The 17,740-nt window shown below is 40.1% G+C and overlaps 1 protein-coding gene across 1 annotated transcript in view; it reads right to left on the reverse strand.

Moving 5' to 3' along the window:
• The window catches only part of LOC126470119 (alpha-aminoadipic semialdehyde synthase, mitochondrial), a 287,313-nt gene that overhangs the window by 188,309 nt on the left and 81,264 nt on the right, over positions 1 to 17,740 (reverse strand). The window contains exons 4-6 of the mRNA XM_050097723.1: positions 15,523 to 15,699; positions 13,723 to 13,875; positions 8,866 to 9,091 (exon numbers count right to left, since the gene is read on the reverse strand). Of these exons, the coding sequence (XP_049953680.1) occupies positions 8,866 to 9,091; positions 13,723 to 13,875; positions 15,523 to 15,699 (556 nt within the window). The remainder of the gene's footprint in view (positions 1 to 8,865; positions 9,092 to 13,722; positions 13,876 to 15,522; positions 15,700 to 17,740) is intronic.

Below are 17,740 nucleotides of genomic sequence, written 5' to 3' on the forward strand. Positions count from 1 at the left end.
GACATCCGACGTATGGCCTTTTTCATGCAGTGGTTTAACAATGGCATACTTCAGTCTATCTGGGAAAATACCCTGCTTCAGAGAGCTATTACATATGTGGCTAAATACCCACTTATCTCTTGGGAACAAGCTTTTATTATCCTGCTGGAAATGCCATCAATTCCATGTGAGCTTTTATTCTTGAGAGAGTTTATTATCTTCCTAATTTCAGAAGGAGAGGTGGGTGTAATTTCAATTGTATCAAATGGTGTTGGTAAGGCCTCTTCCAATAACTGCCTTGCTTCTTCTAATGAACATTTAAGTCCTATTTTCTCTACAACATTTAAAAAATGATTATTCAAAATGTTTTCGACTCCCGGCTTGTTGCTTGTCAAGTTTCCATTCGCTTTGATGGTAATGCCATCATGCTGTACTCTTGGTTGCCCTGTCTCCCTTGTAATAATATTCCAAATTGTTTTGATTTTGTTATCAGAGGTATTAATCTCAGACATGATGCACATGCTTCTGGACTTTTTAATAACCTTTGTTAATGTAGCACAGTAGTTTTTATAATATTTGGCTGTTTCTGGGTCATTACTATTTCTTGTTGTTAGATACAGTTCCCTTTTGTGGTTACAAGATATTTTTATTCGTTTAGTAAGCCAAGGTTTTTTGCATGGTTTCTTATAATTAGATTTAACTACTTTCTTGGGGAAACAGTTTTCAAATTCTCTTACAAGTGTATCATGAAATAAGCTATATTTAAAATTTGCATCGGGTTCCTTGTACACATCATCCCAGTCTTAACTGCTGAAGATTTTCTCTGAAATTTCTAATTGTTGAGACATTAACTGAACGCATAACTATGGAGAGTAGTTTTGAATTACTGAATGGAGCTATGTCATATACTGTAACTAGTTGAGCACCATGATCAGAAAGGCCATTCTCAACAGGACAAGAATTTATGTTTTTAAACTTATCTTGGTCTATAAAAGTGTTATCTATCAATGTGCTGCTGTCCTTTACTACATGAGTAGGAAAATTAATGACAGATGTCAAATCGAAAGAACCGAGCAAGGCTTCCAGGTCATTCTTCCTATTACCTTATTTCAGTAAATCAACATTGAAGTCCCCACAAATAATAATTTGCTTTCCCCTATCTGACAGATGGCACAACATGGCATCCAAGTTTTCCAGGAATAAATGAAAGTTTCCTGAAGGGGACCTATATACTGTTACAATTATAAAAGAGCCCTCCTTCAGTTTACGTTGACAGGCTTCTATATGTTGCTCTAGACAAAACTTATTTGTATCTAAGCTTTTTACTTAGCGATAACTTTTGACATATATGGCAACTGCTCCTCTCACCTTATTCTCTCTACTCATATGTGCAGCTAGTTTATAACCACTGATATTTACCTTTTCCATATCAGACACAATGTGATGCTCAGACAGGCATAGTATATCTATTGCATTACCAGAAATGTCATCTAAACAAACCAGGGCCTCGTCTACTTTATTCTTCAATCCCAGAATATTTTGGCTAAAAATGATGACATTATTTTTTACTTTACTTTTGTGAGAATCTACTCTTTTCTTTAATGGTTCGAATGGCTCTGAGCACTATGGGACTCAGCTTCTGAGGTCATTAGTCCCCTAGAACTTATAACTAGTTAAACCTAACTAACCTAAAGACATCACACACATCCATGCCCGAGGCAGGATTCGAACCTCCGACCGTAGCGGTCTCGCGGTTCCAGACTGCAGCGCCTAGAACTGCACGACCACTTCGGCCGGCTTTTCTATAATCCACCAATATTGTGGTTAAATATGGTAACATTATTATTTACTTTCCTGTTGTGAGAATCTTGTGAGCTTTGGACCTCTTTAGCACCTTCCTGCCTGAACTTCTCATTGGACACTGATATTAGTTTAAAAAAGAGGTACATCCATGAGTACTAGCGTCCCCTCTTATGGATTTCGCTAACAATCCTGCCAGTTTACCCTTCCCTTTCCTATTGAGGTGTAGGCCATGCCTTGTGAAATTCCCCCTATCAATAGCCTCGACAGGAACCAATCCAATGTCTGACAGAGTGGCCGCCCTACGCAACTGATCCAACTCCATTACCCTCCTGACAGAGCGGTTCAACTGGGGCTGATCATGCCACACGAAAGCAGGCACCACCCCAGCATTGGTATGGGTCATAGCAGAGGCTATTTTCACCAGGTCACACTCAATACTGTAGCCCTGATCCTTATCAATACTGTTTCCCACTCCACCCACTATCATCACATGATTCTGCTTTGAGAAACCCTTGCACAAGGAACCTATATCCTCTACCACCTGACTAAGACATGCACTTGGCTTGAAAAAGTTTGTGACCTGGTACCTGTCACCTAACTTTCCTTGCAAAATCTGGCCCACAACTCTTCCATGGCTGCTACCTAGCAACGGAACTTTCCTCTTACTTTCTACTTTTTTTGAAACAGTAGGTTTCCGTTGCATCTTAACTAAATCTACTTCTACTGGAGCCTCTTCCTGCCTTAACTGTGGTAGCAAGGCAAATCTATTGGTTGTGCCAATTGGGAAACTGTCAGACACTGTCCTCTTTCTGTGGCCCCTGTTCCCAGCTACCACTTCCCACCGCTGTTTACCCTCCTCCCCCCTTAACCTCTCCTGTTCCTCCCTCGCTCTGTCCAAATCAGCCTGAAGGGCTCTAATTTTCTCCTCCTGTTCAGCTATAATCCTATCTCTAGAGCAAACCCTGCAAAAGAATGGAAGAGTCCCGTCTGCTTCCCCAATTCCCACGCCGCTAGAATTTCCCCAATGAAACCACCTGTCACAACAGCTGCACAAAACCTCTGAACTAACTTTCCTACTGCAGCTCACACACTTAGTATCCATGGTAGTTTAGAAATTAGTTAAGAGATTTACTAAGTGATAACGATAATATATTAAATACAGATGCAAAAGGACACTAAATATGTTTTGGAAATTAATATGTAAGTAAACTATTACGAAATGCACTTAAATTTGTGGTATAACGCTAAATATGCACGATAGAAAATTAGGCCTAAACAGCCGACAGTAACCAAAACGAACTTTTTGCTGTTACTGGAAGAATACTCAAATAAAAGGAAAACCTTTAATGTCAAGCTTGAAGAGCACATTAATGACCGTATTTAATTAGTTAATCTATACCAAATGCACTTAAGATTGCGGTTTAACGCTAAGTATGCACACTCGGAAAGTAAGGCAAAGCCGCGAAATATAAACAAAACGAACTATTCGCGATTACTGGAACAATACGCAAATAAAAGAAAAACCTTTAATTGTGAGCTTGAAAAGCACCCTAATTAACATATTTAATCATTGAAACTACAGCAAATGCACGTACAATTGCGGTATAACGCTAAATATGCACACTCGAAAAATTAGGCCTAGGCAGCAGTAAGTAAACAAACGAACTTTTCGCGATTACTAGAACACTACGCAAATAAAAGAAAAACTTTTAATGGTGAGCTTGAAGAGTACACTAAAGAACGTATTTAATTAGTTAAAAGTGTTCAACTACAATTAATTACAACCTAAATTACTTATCTTTCACGAGAGCTCTGTTTCCGTACGTGCGGCCTTATCTGCAGCTGTGCGGACAAAATATGTGAAAGCTTAGCTTATCTTGCAGCTTATTAATCTTAGAGTCCAATATTATATATGAAAGCTTTTTTTCTTGTTGTAACACTGTGCATATTAATTTAAACCATTAACTTTTATTATTTTTGTGTTCGCACTACTTAACAGTGATGTTGCTATTGGCTGACTACCAGACTGACTGCCAGAAGTCATCTAAATAAAATACAAAGAAATTTCGCGAGATTTAATACTGGTACGCTTCACCGGCGTGTGAGAACTATACAGAATGCTGAAAACAAATCGACTATCAATCCGAATAATGTCTCACAAAACTGACTGCTATGCCAGAAAAGCTGCAGAGCCCAAAGAGGTACCCATCCTCCCTAGACTCTATTGTGGAGAATTACATAACTTATCACAAACATGAGAAGAAGCAAAGATCAGCGGAATGACTTCAACATTCAGAAGCAATTATGAAACTCGAAACAATACTAGACACCGAAGAGTCATTCCCAACAGTTTTTGGAACAAATAATCACACATTTTTGTCATTATGGTTCTCTATAAATGTTGAAGCTTACTGTAAGACTTATAAAGGCTGCGTTGGATTACTCAAAACGTATGGAGAAGAATGTTCTCTCAAGTAATCTGTTTCCTGCACAACGGTCGTCTGTATACCGCAGCTGGCCACACAGGAACTGTCGCAGAAAATAAGGTGAGAAATTTCGGTAATGTACCTTATAATTTTGATGACACCTAAAGTGACATTCACTCTTTTTTTTAAGTTGGAGGAATTCCTGGGTGGAAAAATTATTATAGATAATTTTGACGTCATAGAGGCTGTAATGTTAGCTGATTGAGAAAATATAAGTATCCTGACCATTGCACTAGCGTGGAAGAACTCTCACACACTATCACTTGATCTGTATAAGCGATTATTGTGTTGGAAAGAAACTAAAGGTTTCCCATTCTTCGTTATGAACAGAATGATTCAAAAATACTTTTGGAAACAGATTGCCGGCCGGTGTGGTCGAGCGGTTCTAGGCGCTTCAGTCTGGAACCGCGCGACCGCTACGGTCGCAGGTTCGAATCCTGCCTCGGGCATGGTTGTGTGTGATGTCCTTAGGTTAGTTAGGTTTAAGTAGTTCTACGTTCTAGGGGACTGATGACCTCAGATGTTAAGTCCCGTAGTGCTCAGAGCCATTTGAACCATTTGCAAACAGATTCCTTACACCAAAACAAAAAAAAACTTTCACCTAAACACATGTCTGAAAATCTTTCGGTTGGTAGTTGTTAATTAAGTTTCCAGCTACAAGCCAACATCTTAATTTCATTCATTCATAGACGGCTTTTTCTCAGTGTTTCCATTGTATTCCATACTGTTGTGTAGTGCCATGCAGACTTGTTTGCATTTGTCATTAGTCAGTCTCCAACATTTCAATTGTGTGCATGTTCTAGGTCAACTGAAAGTGTTCCGTTCAACCATGGCAGGATAGTCATTTCAGGAGCAGGCAGACATGATTTTTATGTAGTCCTAGCGAATGGTAAAGGATGCGAGGTTGCACATTTGTATGAGATGGTGTTTCCAACCAGGTCATCCAGCCTTTGCTGCTATTTATCGTCGCGTTACTGAGAGTGGATTGAAACACTGCAGACTATTGATCGAGGAATGACAAGACTTGCTCTTACGTCTGACCAGGAAGAAAACGTCAATCCTGGCATCAACAAGGAACAAGTTGCCCTTGGAATGTGGTACACGTCAAAGTTCAGAAAGCTCATACTTCACAAGAAGGTCATGCATCCACATCGTCTTCTAAGCGTGCAGGGACTTTCGCCTTCCGATCACCTACCACGAGAGAACTTTTGATGATGGTTTGTTGTAAGTACTACCTATCTGTTGTTTGTCAGTCAGTGTTCTTTACAGACGATACAACGTTTGGAAGAGATGAAGTAACAAATCTCCACAAACAATCCTAGTGCTACAGTTCAAGCTAGACATCTGCAACAGTTTAAGATTAAAGCGTGGGCTGGATTTTTAGGTGACTGTCTGGCTAGTTTTATAGATTTTCCGCGGTTCCAGGCGCTTCAGTCTGGAACCGTGTGACCGCTACGGTCGCAGGTTCGAACCCTGCCTCGGGCATGGATGTGTGTGATGTCCTTAGGTTAGTTAGGTTTAATTAGTTCTAAGTTCTAGGCGACTGATGACCTCAGCCGTTAAGTCGCATAGTGCTCAGAGCCATTTGAACCATTTTATAGATTTTCCCAAATGGATAGGTAGAGGAGGAACATTTCCATGGCCTGCACGTTCTCCCGACTTCAGACCTTCGGATTTTTATCTTTGGGGGCACCTTAAACAGTTGATTTATGCATCAGACAACCCGGGTGCAGGAATTCTTCATCGACGTGTCATGGAAGCCCGAGAAAGCATTCGACGGCATCGGGGGGTATTTGAAAGTGTGCAGTAATGCATGATTCGACAGGTGCATGTACTGTCAATTTGTTGCTTATCTCTGCGGTTTGTTCGCAGTCGAGGCAATGTCTGGAAAAGATGAACATAAATTTGTGTTAAACATAAATTTTCATTAAAGTGCCATTAATAAACCAAAGCTTTTTGGGCATATGTCTATGTAAACTTATTTGTTGTCCTCAAAGTTTGTATAAGAGGCAGTAACCGAACACTCACCACAACGGGACCGTGGAATGGTTCCATTCAAAAGTAATCACCACACACGTTAAGACGTTTATCCCACTGGGGGACGAGAAGTTCAGTTCTGCTGATGGATCCAGAAGCACACAGACTCTTGCACTTCCTCGTCCGATTGAAAGCGACGCCGACGCATGTCTTTTTTCAGGACGCCAAAGATGTGAAAATCACGCGGTGAAGGATTCGGGCTGAACGGAGAACGTTGCAATGTTTCCCAACCAAATCACCGAAGTGTGGCCTTCTTCCGAATGGCAGTATGGGGGCGGGCGTAATCGTGCAACAGAATGATTCTGTCAAACAACATTCCTGTGCGTTTTGACTTTATGGCGTGTCACAGTTAATGCAAAGTGTCTTTATAGCGCTTTGCACTGATTGTGGTTCCATTCTCGAGGGACTCGACGAGCAGAGGGCCCCTTCAGTCGAAGGAGGAGCTAATCATGACCTTACTTCTGTGAACAGCTTTGGATTTCTTTGGAGGCAGATATGTGAGATGTTTCTACTGTTAGCTTTGGCGCTGGCCCTGGGGATGCAGGAATACTCTCGGACAGAATCATCCCGTTGCACGATAACGCCCGCCCCCACACTGCCTATCTGAGAAACACTGCAACATCCTCCGTACAGCCCGGATCTTTCACCGTGTGATTTTCACATCTTTGGCAACCTGAGGAAAGACATGCGTGGACTTCTGTTTCAGTTGGACGACGAAGTGCAAGAATGGGTACGGTTGTGGAACTATCAGCGGTCGACCATGTTCTACGAAACAGCAATTGCTCATCTCGTCTCCCAGTGAGATCAATGTCTTAATGCATGTGGCTATTACTTTTGAATGGAACCATTCTATGGTCCCATTGTGGTGTGTATTCGGTTTTCATTTTATTTATTTATTTACACGTCTAATTCCGTAGGTCCAAATAGAGGAGCAAATCTCCAAGGTCATGGAATGTGTCAGTACATGAAATTACAACATAAAAGTAATAATAGATAAAATATTATGTTCATGGACTCAAAAAAGTCAAGCCATAAGTTTAAGTAAACGCAGTCAACAATATAACATAGGAATCAGCTTCAGTTTTCAAGGAACTCCACGAAAGAATAGAAGGAGTGACCCATGAGGAAACTCTTCAGTTTCGGTTTTAAAGCGCGAGGATTACTGTTAAGAGTTTTGAATTCTTGGGATAGCTTATTAAAAATGGATGCAGCAGTATACTGTACATCTTTCTGCACAAGAGTTAAGGTAGTGCAATCCAAATGCAGATTGGATTTCTGTCTAGAATTAACTGAGTGAAAGCTGCTGATTCTTGGGAATAAGCTGATGTTGTTAACAAGAAACGACAGTAAAGAATATATATATATTGAGAGGCCAATGTCCGAATGCTCAGACTAGTGAACAGGGGTCGACAAGAGCTTCGCGTACTTACACCATTTATTTCCCGAACTGCCCGTTGCTGAGCCAAAAATATCCTTTGAGAATGGGAACAGTTATCCCAAAATACAATACCATATGACAGAAAGTGATTCGGACGATCTCTTACTTTAGGTACCGTCCGAATAGTAAAAATGGTAGCAAGATCCTGAACTTGGGCTTTACACGACAGTTTACTATCTATCTGAGGAGCTAGAAATCTGAACTGTTCAGTTTCACTAATAATATGCCCAATCTGTGAAACTAAAACGTCAGGTTTTGTTGAATTTTGTGTTAGAAACTGTAAAAACTAAGTCTTACTGTGATTTAGCGTTAACTTCTGGAGCAATATTTTGTGATCAACACAATCAAACGCCGTATTTAAATCAAAAAACATGCCTAGCGTTCGAAACCTCTTGTTTAATCTATGCAGTACCTCCCAGAGACAAGAGAATATAGTATTTTCAGTTGTTAATCCATTTCTAAGCCGAACTGTACATTTGATAGCAAATTATGTGATATAAAATCATCAATTTTCCGTACATACATAGCCTTTTCAATAACTATAGCAAACACTGATGGCATAGAAACAGGTCTAAAATTGTCTATATTATCCTTTCTCCCTTTTTATGAAGCGGCTTTTTTACTGAGTACTTTGATCGTTCAGGAAACTGACCATTCTTAAAGGAAAAGTTACAAATATGGCTAAGTACAGGGCTAATATGTGCAGCAAAGTACTTTAATATTCTGCTTGGCATTCCATCGTATCCATGAGAGTCCTTAATCTTCAGTAATTTAATTATTGACTCAATCTACTCCTTCTCAGTATCACAGAGGAGTATTTCAGGCATCGATCTCAGAAAGACATTTTTCAATAGTGTTATATAATTCCCTGCAGAATCTAAGTTTTTATTTAATTCATCAGCAATGTTCAGGAAATGATTATTAAATACTGTACAAATCTCTGACTTATCAGTAACAGAAATATTTCATTTGACTGCCCCATACATTTTTCAGTCGTCCAACGAAAGCTCGTTGTCAGAGACTGCTTCAGTTCCACGTTTCTTGGAGTATGTAATAAAAACTGCTGAAAATATACCAAAGTGTGATTGGACGTGTTAGTAGTCCGTCGCAGGCAGTGCTTACCTCCGTGTCGCGCGACCTTGGGCAGCATCTCCGGGGGTACGTACTCGTGCGGCAGCTCCTGGAACACCTCCTGCCCGCCCTGCGACACGTTGCCGCTGCCCGTGAACACGAACGTCAGCGGCCCGATCGACTGCGGCATCAGCCCCAGCGCGATCTCGTAGCCCGCGTCGCGGATCGCCTGGCGCGCCATCGAAGAATTGCGGTAGTTGTGCGCTGGGCCCACATGCTGTCGACACAGCGTTAACCACTCACGTCTGTTGTACTTTTGTCTCTAACTGAATGTGTATTAGGGCGTTCGCAACTCTTTAGCGTATATGAATGAGTTACCTGAATTTTATTATGCTGCGAGCAGTTTGGAAACTGATGTGTATGCAGGTTTCGGGCAAAAAATCAGGTAAAAATCCAAAACTCATTCCTTTTTATTATTTAACAACTCTTTAATAATCGAAGCATTTTACAGGATATTTGAGGAGCTCATGGACAGTGTTCCGGGAACGACAGGTCACACACAGACCATTTTTTTAATATGCATTCATTTTAATATCTTTGTGTTGGGGTTCACAGTCAAAATAAATTTTTTGAATGACGTTATCTTTCCGCAGTTGACTGTAATGTTTTGTTATTCACAACACGATTGAAATTTCAGCACTTGTGCCATTGTCAAGTCCTTCTGCAACATAGCAACAGTTGTTAAATATTTCTTAAAATGTATTAGTGGAAACATTACATATAATACTCGAACATATAAGCATTTACAAAGCAGTTCATTAGCGTAAATCAGAAATAAAGATGTTGGTCCAGACTAGAAGGAGTCCCACGAAAAGTGGTCATTATTCACGTATATGACAGGAAATATCTACATCTATATCTACATTTATACTCCGCAAGCCACCCAACGGTGTGTGGCGGAGGGCACTTTACGTGCCACTGTCATTACCTCCCTTTCCTGTTCCAGTCGCGTACGGTTCGCGGGAAGAACGACTGTCTGAAAGCCTCCGTGCGCGCTCGAATCTCTCTAATTTTACATTCGTGATCTCCTCGGGAGGTATAGGTAGGGGGAATCAATATATTCGATACCTCATCCAGAAACGCACCCTCTCGAAACCTGGACAGCAAGCTACACCGCGATGCAGAGCGCCTCTCTTGCAGAGTCTGCCACTTGAGTTTGTTAAACATCTCCGTAACGCTATCACGGTTACAAAATAACCCTGTGACGAAACGCGCCGCTCTTCTTTGGATCTTCTCTATCTCCTCCGTCAACCCGATCTGGTACGGATCCCACACTGATGAGCAATACTCAAGTATAGGTCGAACGAGTGTTTTGTAAGCCACCTCCTTTGTTGATGGACTACATTTTCTAAGCACTCTCCCAATGAATCTCAACCTGGTACCCGCCTTACCAACAATTAATTTTATATGATCATTCCACTTCAAATCGTTCCGCACGCATACTCCCAGATATTTTACAGAAGTAACTGCTACCAGTGTTTGTTCCGCTATCATATAATCATACAATAAAGGATCCTTCTTTCTATGTATTCGCAATACATTACATTTGTCTATGTTAAGGGTCAGTTGCCACTCCCTGCACCAAGTGCCTATCCGCTGCAGATCTTCCTGCATTTCACTACAATTTTCTAATGCTGCAACGTCTCTGTATACTACAGCATCATCCGCGAAAAGCCGTATAGGACTTCCGACACTATCTACTAGGTCATTTATATATATTGTGAAAAGCAATGGTCCCATACCACTCCCCTGTGGCACGCCAGAGGTTACTTTAACGTCTGTAGACGTCTCTCCATTGATAACAACATGCTGTGTTCTGTTTGCTAAAAACTCTTCAATCCAGCCACACAGCTGGTCTGATATACCGTAGGCTCTTACTTTGTTTATCAGGCGACAGTGCGGAACTGTATCGAACGCCTTCCGGAAGTCAAGAAAAATAGCATCTACCTGGGAGCCTGTATCTAATATTTTCTGGGTCTCATGAACAAATAAAGCGAGTTGGATCTCACACGATCGCTGTTTCCGGGATCCATGTTGATTCCTACAGAGTAGAATCTGGGTTTCCAGAAACGACATGATATGCGAGCAAAAAACGTGTTCTAAAATTCTACAACAGATCGACGTCAGAGATATAGGTCTATACTTTTGCGCATCTGCTCGACTACCATTCTTGAAGACTGGGACTACCTGTGCTCTTTTCCAATCATTTGGAACCTTCCGTTCCTCTAGAGACTTGCGGTACACGGCAGTTAGAAGGGGGGCAAGTTCTTTCGCGTACTCTGTGTAGAATCGAATTGGTATCCCGTCAGGTCCAGTGGACTTTCCTCTGTTGAGTGATTCCAGTTGCTTTTCTATTCCTTGGACACTTATTTCGACGTCAGCCATTTTTTCGTTTGTGCGAGGATTTAGAGAAGGAACTGCAGTGCGGTCTTCCTCTGTGAAACAGCTTTGGAAAAAGGTGTTTAGTATTTCAGCTTTACGCGTGTCATTCTCTGTTTCAATGCCATCATCATCCCGGAGTGTCTGGATATGCTGTTTCGAGCCACTTACTGATTTAACGTAAGACCAGAACTTCCAAGGATTTTCTGTCAAGTCGGTACATAGAATTTTACTTTCGAATTCACTGAACGCTTCACGCATAGCCCTCCTTACGCTAACTTTGACATCGTTTAGCTTCTGTTTGTCTGAGAGGTTTTGGCTGCGTTTAAACTTGGAGTGGAGCTCTCTTTGCTTTCGCAGTAGTTTCCGAACTTTGTTGTTGTACCACGGTGGGTTTTTCCCGTCCCTCACAGTTTTACTCGGCACGTACCTGTCTAAAACGCATTTTACGATTGCCTTGAACTTTTTCCATAAACACTCAACATTGTCAGTGTCGGAACAGAAATTTTCGTTTTGATCTGTTAGGTAGTCTGAAATCTGCCTTCTATTACTCTTGCTAAACAGATAAACCTTCCTCCCTTTTTTTATATTCCTACTAACTTCCATATTCAGGGATGCTGCAACGGCCTTATGATCACTGATTCTCTGTTCTGTACATACAGAGTCGAAAAGTTCGGGTCTGTTTGTTATCAGTAGGTCCAAGATGTTATCTCCACGAGTCGGTTCTCTGTTTAATTGCTCGAGGTAATTTTCGGATAGTGCACTCAGTATAATGTCACTCGGTGCTCTGTCCCTACCACCCGTCCTAAACATCTGAGTGTCCCAGTCTATATCTGGTAAATTGAAATCTCCACCTAAGACTATAATATGCTGAGAAAGTTTATGTGAAATGTATTCCAAATTTTATCTCAGTTGTTCTGCCACTAATGCTGCTGAGTCTGGAGGTCTGAACCTGAAGCAAAACACTTCAGATGGACCTGTACCCTATTATAAATGGTTTCCGAGATATAACATATCTGATGCATATTGTTATTTATTTTCTGTATTATTCAATAAATTGTCAGATTTATTCATGAATAACAGTTAATGAACATTAAAGCATGCATTTTACAAAGTAAAGAAAGGCGTTTTTCCTTGCGACGGAATCTTCTCGAAATTCTAATCACCAACTTTCACCTCAGAATGCGAAAATATTTTGTTGACAGCGACCTACATAAGGAGGAACGATAACCACGATAAAATAAGGGAAATCAGAGCTCGTACGGAAAGATATAGTTGTTCATTCTTTCCGCGCGCTGTACGGGATTGGAATAACAGAGAATTGTGAAGGTGGTCCGATGAACTCTCTGCCAGGCACTTGAATGTGATTTGCAGAGTATCTATGTAGATGGAGATGTAGATCAACACAGTTTAACCGCTGCTTCTCTCTAATACACTCTCAATCCCTCGCACTGCTTCCATCACTACACACCATGGATAGCTACTCTTTCAACAGGCAGTTTAATGGCACAAGGCCATCCCGAGCGAAGAGGCTGAAAACAACGAGATAGGTTGGGCTAGAATAAAACGTCAATAAAACGTGAATAAGAAACATAGTGTGTGCAACTAGATCAAGACAAATGTATATTAAATGTGTTCTATTTTGAAAACCATCGACGGCCGAGGTGGCCGAGCGGTTCTAAACGCTACAGTCTGGAACCGCGCGACCGCTACGGTCGCAGGTTCGAATCCTGCCTCGGGCATGGATGTATGTGATGTCCTTAGGTTAGTTAGGTTTACGTAGTTCTAAGTTCTAGCGGACTGATGACCTTAGGTCTTAAGTCCCATAGTGCTCAGAGCCATTTTTGAAAACCACCCGGAATAGGGCATACGCCAATACAAAGTTTTTTGCTTCAAATGAGCTTTCCTATCACATCTCTGAGTACTGACTATTTCTCCTAGGACATCCTGTATAAACATGGAGATATTCGAGACGTTGTCCATAAAGTGTAAGAGGACTGGTCAAATAAGACTAGCAGAATTCCACAGGGCATAATTCCCGTTCACTTCAGAATGTGTTCTGAATGGGTAGAAAATGAAGAGCCTGTGTAGAGTATTACTATTTGCGTCGTCCGTAAATGTGTATTAGTATGTGTTGTGCGATGGTCATCTCTAAACGTGTATGAAGAGAATTTTGTGGTTCTTGGCCCACTGATTCCTACATTACGTGTTATTAAGACTGGAAATTTAACAGCTGTGCTTATGTTTTGTAATAACTTGGCAATGACCTAAGCGCCTCAATTTCAATCGTGTTGTGAATAATAAAACATTACAGTCAATTGCCAGAACTTGAGTATTGCGTATACCCTACCCAACGAAGGTAAATAAACAAACGAAGAAGATTCTTGGAATCCTAAAGATGTTTATGAGCGCAACAGCCTACATTGCAAGGAGCAAATGAACAGAATGGGCAGAATGCAGCAGACTGACCATGAAGGGCGTGTGGTGTCCGAGCGCGAGCAGCCTTAGGCCCAGCCCGTGCAGGATGTTCACCATTCCCGCCACTCCCGCGTATTTGCCGAACGCCACCACTCGTTGCCCCGACTCGTCCATCAGTCGCTCGTAATCAATCAGGCGGATGTTCTGTAACGAAACATAAGAAGAAATAGTCCTTTGGTTCCTCCATGACGTTCCAGAGATATAGATGAAATCCTTGTACATAAGTAGAAGAGGAAACACTCAAATGAGCACTATCAAAACTGATACTAGAGAAAGAGATTCAGTCTTATAACCTCTGACCTTGTGGTACTGAAAATAAGACGACGAAATATCAAAATTGTGCAGAATCATTAATTATTTTTAAAATGTAGTTGATAGCTAAAATATTCTGCATAAACAAGCAGAGAATGAAATCGGATACACAACATTACAAAAACAAAAATCCGATTGTTTATCCAAAATTAGAAAAATGAAGAAAATAAAATAATGTCAAATACTCAAAACGTACAACGTAAAGCAATGTAACAGCAGGTGAAAGAAGATCAGGCAGTTAAAAAACAGCTGAATAACGTCGTAATTTTACAGTCTCCTGCCCACAGGCAAGAGCATAGGCCCGGCAATATTTTCTCCCATCTGGCTTTAACCGTTTGAACATAAAACGCTAGTTTAGTTAATGTAAACACATTTCGTAATTTTAGAGTCCAGCCTCTGACCCCGGTTTTGAATATGTTGTTGACACATACAGCAACACATTAGCAAATAAGTGTTGTGATGCATGTAAAGAAACATAAGGGGCAGTCAAATGAAAACTTGACAGATGGGAAAAAGTAAGAAAACTGTTTATAATTTCAGAAGTAATTTCCATAGTTGTTAATACATTTATCCCTCTGTGAGACTAAACGGTCAGTGGCTACATTGAAAAATGTTTGCGATTGCCTCGGAACCACGATTATACGAGGACTTGCACCTTTTCGTCCGACGCAAATCGACAGCCACGAGTGTCTGTCTTCAGGGCTCCAAAAATATGGAAATCACGTATGAAAGATGTGTAAGGGCTACCCAGTAAAACTTCTCAAGCGTGGTGGAAACAACTTTGGCCACATACGGGCTGTCGATTTGCTTCGGGCAAACAGATGCAAGCATGGGCACAATCATGGTTCCGTAAACAACAGCAAACATTTTTTCATGAAGGCACTGACCGTCTTCTCTGACAGTGGGATAAAAGTGCCAACAGTTATGGCGATTACTTTTAAAATAACAAACAGTTTATTTACTTTTTTCCATCTCTCTAGTTTTCATTTGACTGTCTATTATATTATGTTTAGGTGTTGGCTGAACGTTATGTCTCGTTGCCTAACTAAGCTGAAAATTCTCTTCTAATATGATACTGCATACATGTCCAGAGAAACAATGCATCGTAATTCGGAATAACACAGCCACTGCAATATCGTGTTAATCCTCCGACACGGGTACAAGCGGCTTTCAAGTAAAATATCGCGCCTGTACTGAAAAACACGTAATGGATGTACAAGTACAGGTTGTAGGCACATGGTTGATGACATATGGAAGTTTGAGTCTGGGCGTAAGCCGTGATCAGACAGCCGTATGATAAGGCGAATGCTCGCAATAAGCGGGACATACGTGTAGGTGTCCCTGTCCGGCACAAATTTTCATTGTCGTCATTTCATTGTACAGCTGATGCTTGTCCATATTCGCAATTGCGAATACATTTCATGTGTTCTTCTCTAAGATCAAAACCAGACGAGAAACAAGATTATTTACTGTATCTACCTTTTCCAATATGGCGTCAAGCAGAGGCATGTTTGACTCCTGCGCCTTGATTGTGTGAGAAAACAGGCAGTACGTCTTGTTGGGCAGCAGCTGATCAATCGGAACCTGCTTAACTCCGAATATCACGGATGCCTCCGAAATATCCTCTTGAATAACAGCGCCCGCTGATGCATATGCCTGTTTCCATGCAAGGAAAGAATGTATTTATTAGTATACAGATACTTTTAAGAGTAAAATATATTCTAAATATGGCAATAAAATATCAGAATGAGATAACCCATAAAGAAAGTGATTCTTTGTACCGTTTAAGAGCTTACGATTGTCAGTCTCTTCCATCAAGACAAAAATATTCTATACCACAAGAATTAAAATTTACAGTCTATGTTTGAGATTTTAATTTGGATAGTGTCGGTAATTTCGTTTAAGCTCTTCCTCATTTTATTATATTTTCTTTATCGTCAAATCGATTGCTGCACCAAGTACCCTTTATGTTAAAATTAACAGCTATATTACAGTTTCCTTCTTTTACCAATACGTCAGGCTTGTCTGTGAACGTTAATACTTTTATATTTTTTCCTTTAACTTGAAGTAAAGCTTCGATTTTTTTCCAATTTTCAAATGCTTAGCACGATGCAAGTGAAACAGTGTGACTGAAATGAGCAGATGAGTATTTAGTTTTTAATACGTGTTTGGTGCTCTCAGCATTACATCTACATTTGGGTACATGCACATTTTTGTAAATATGCTTCTACCTCTTGGTTCTACAATCATCAAATTTTTATACAACTTATATAATTTCATAATTACGTAATTTTTCTCTGCGTGTCTAAGTGCCATGAATAAGACTTAGTTTTCTTATTCCCCCTTTCGTTTACCAAGATGAGATCATAATAAATTTTTGAAAAGTTTCATCTCTAGGCATGAATTAATTGTCATTCAGTATTCATTCTCTTTTATAGATATTATTCCAGTGAATCAGAGTAACCCCCATAGCAACAATATAAATCACGGTAAGACGCAATGTTAAAATGTAACGCTACATCGACGTATATCTTTCTCCACGTGTACAAATATCATGAATATATTATAGTTTTCATACCACTCATTCCGTTCATTACTATAGAGCTATATACTTTAAATACTGCCCTTCGCTTGATGTGAAAAATGATAAACATAAATTACAGATTAAAGTTGAAGTGTGATCAGCTAATTCGTTGATATTCTTAAAGAGAGTTCTACAATGCCCAGTGAAATGATGACGTTGGATTAATTATATTTAGTTCATCTATGGATGACAAGTAATACGCAGAACGCAATGAAAAATAAATTACAAACTAAACTAAAGAATTTATAACTGACAATAATTTTATACTGAAATAATTAGCGGCTAATATCATGTAAGTTCAAAGAAAAGAAGTAGGATTTGTGGCAGAATACTCGGTTCAACTGAAAATACAGGATTTAGGATGGACACCATTAAAACAAAGGCGGTTTTCGTTGCGGCGTAATCTTTTCACGAAATTTAAATCACCAACTTTCTCCTCCGAATGCGAAAACATTTTGTTAACGCTGACCTACATAGGAAGAAATGATCATAATAATAAAATAAGGGAAATCATAGCTCGCACGGAAAGATATAGGTGTTACTTTTTTTCGCGCGCTGTTCGAGAGTAGAATAATAGAGAATTATTGTGAATGTGGTTCGATGAACCCGCTGCCAGGCACTTAAATGTGATTCGCAGAGTATCCATGCTGATGTAGATGTAGACCTCCACAGCAACATCCTTATAAGCTTTTGTTTTTTTTTTTCTTGAAATACGTTCATCTTTTATATACCAACGTAAACCTGTTTTTAATTATCTTACATCTGGCATTTCGTGGGGAGCGAATATTTTTCTTAATTTATGGCCAATTTTGAGCTTGATGTTCTGCAGTATATGTTGACGACATAAACTCAATCATGAAAGACCGAAATCTGAGTAGTAATTAAATAAAGAACAATACAGTCAAATGGCGGTGTGCTCATTTGAAAATTATTGTATGACTGCTGCTCAGCGACATTAAAGACTGTTTACCCTCATAAACTTTTCGCGCTGTTTCTGACCAACCTGTATATCCTCTGTCATATCTGTTTATGGAGGAATTATAAAAGATCTCCTTGCATAAACAAAACAGAAAGCGTCCTCAATAGTGATTCTGACATTTAATAACAGACGTA

This window comes from Schistocerca serialis, chromosome 3 (genome assembly GCF_023864345.2).
Source record: "Schistocerca serialis cubense isolate TAMUIC-IGC-003099 chromosome 3, iqSchSeri2.2, whole genome shotgun sequence".
NCBI lineage: Eukaryota > Metazoa > Arthropoda > Insecta > Orthoptera > Acrididae > Schistocerca > Schistocerca serialis.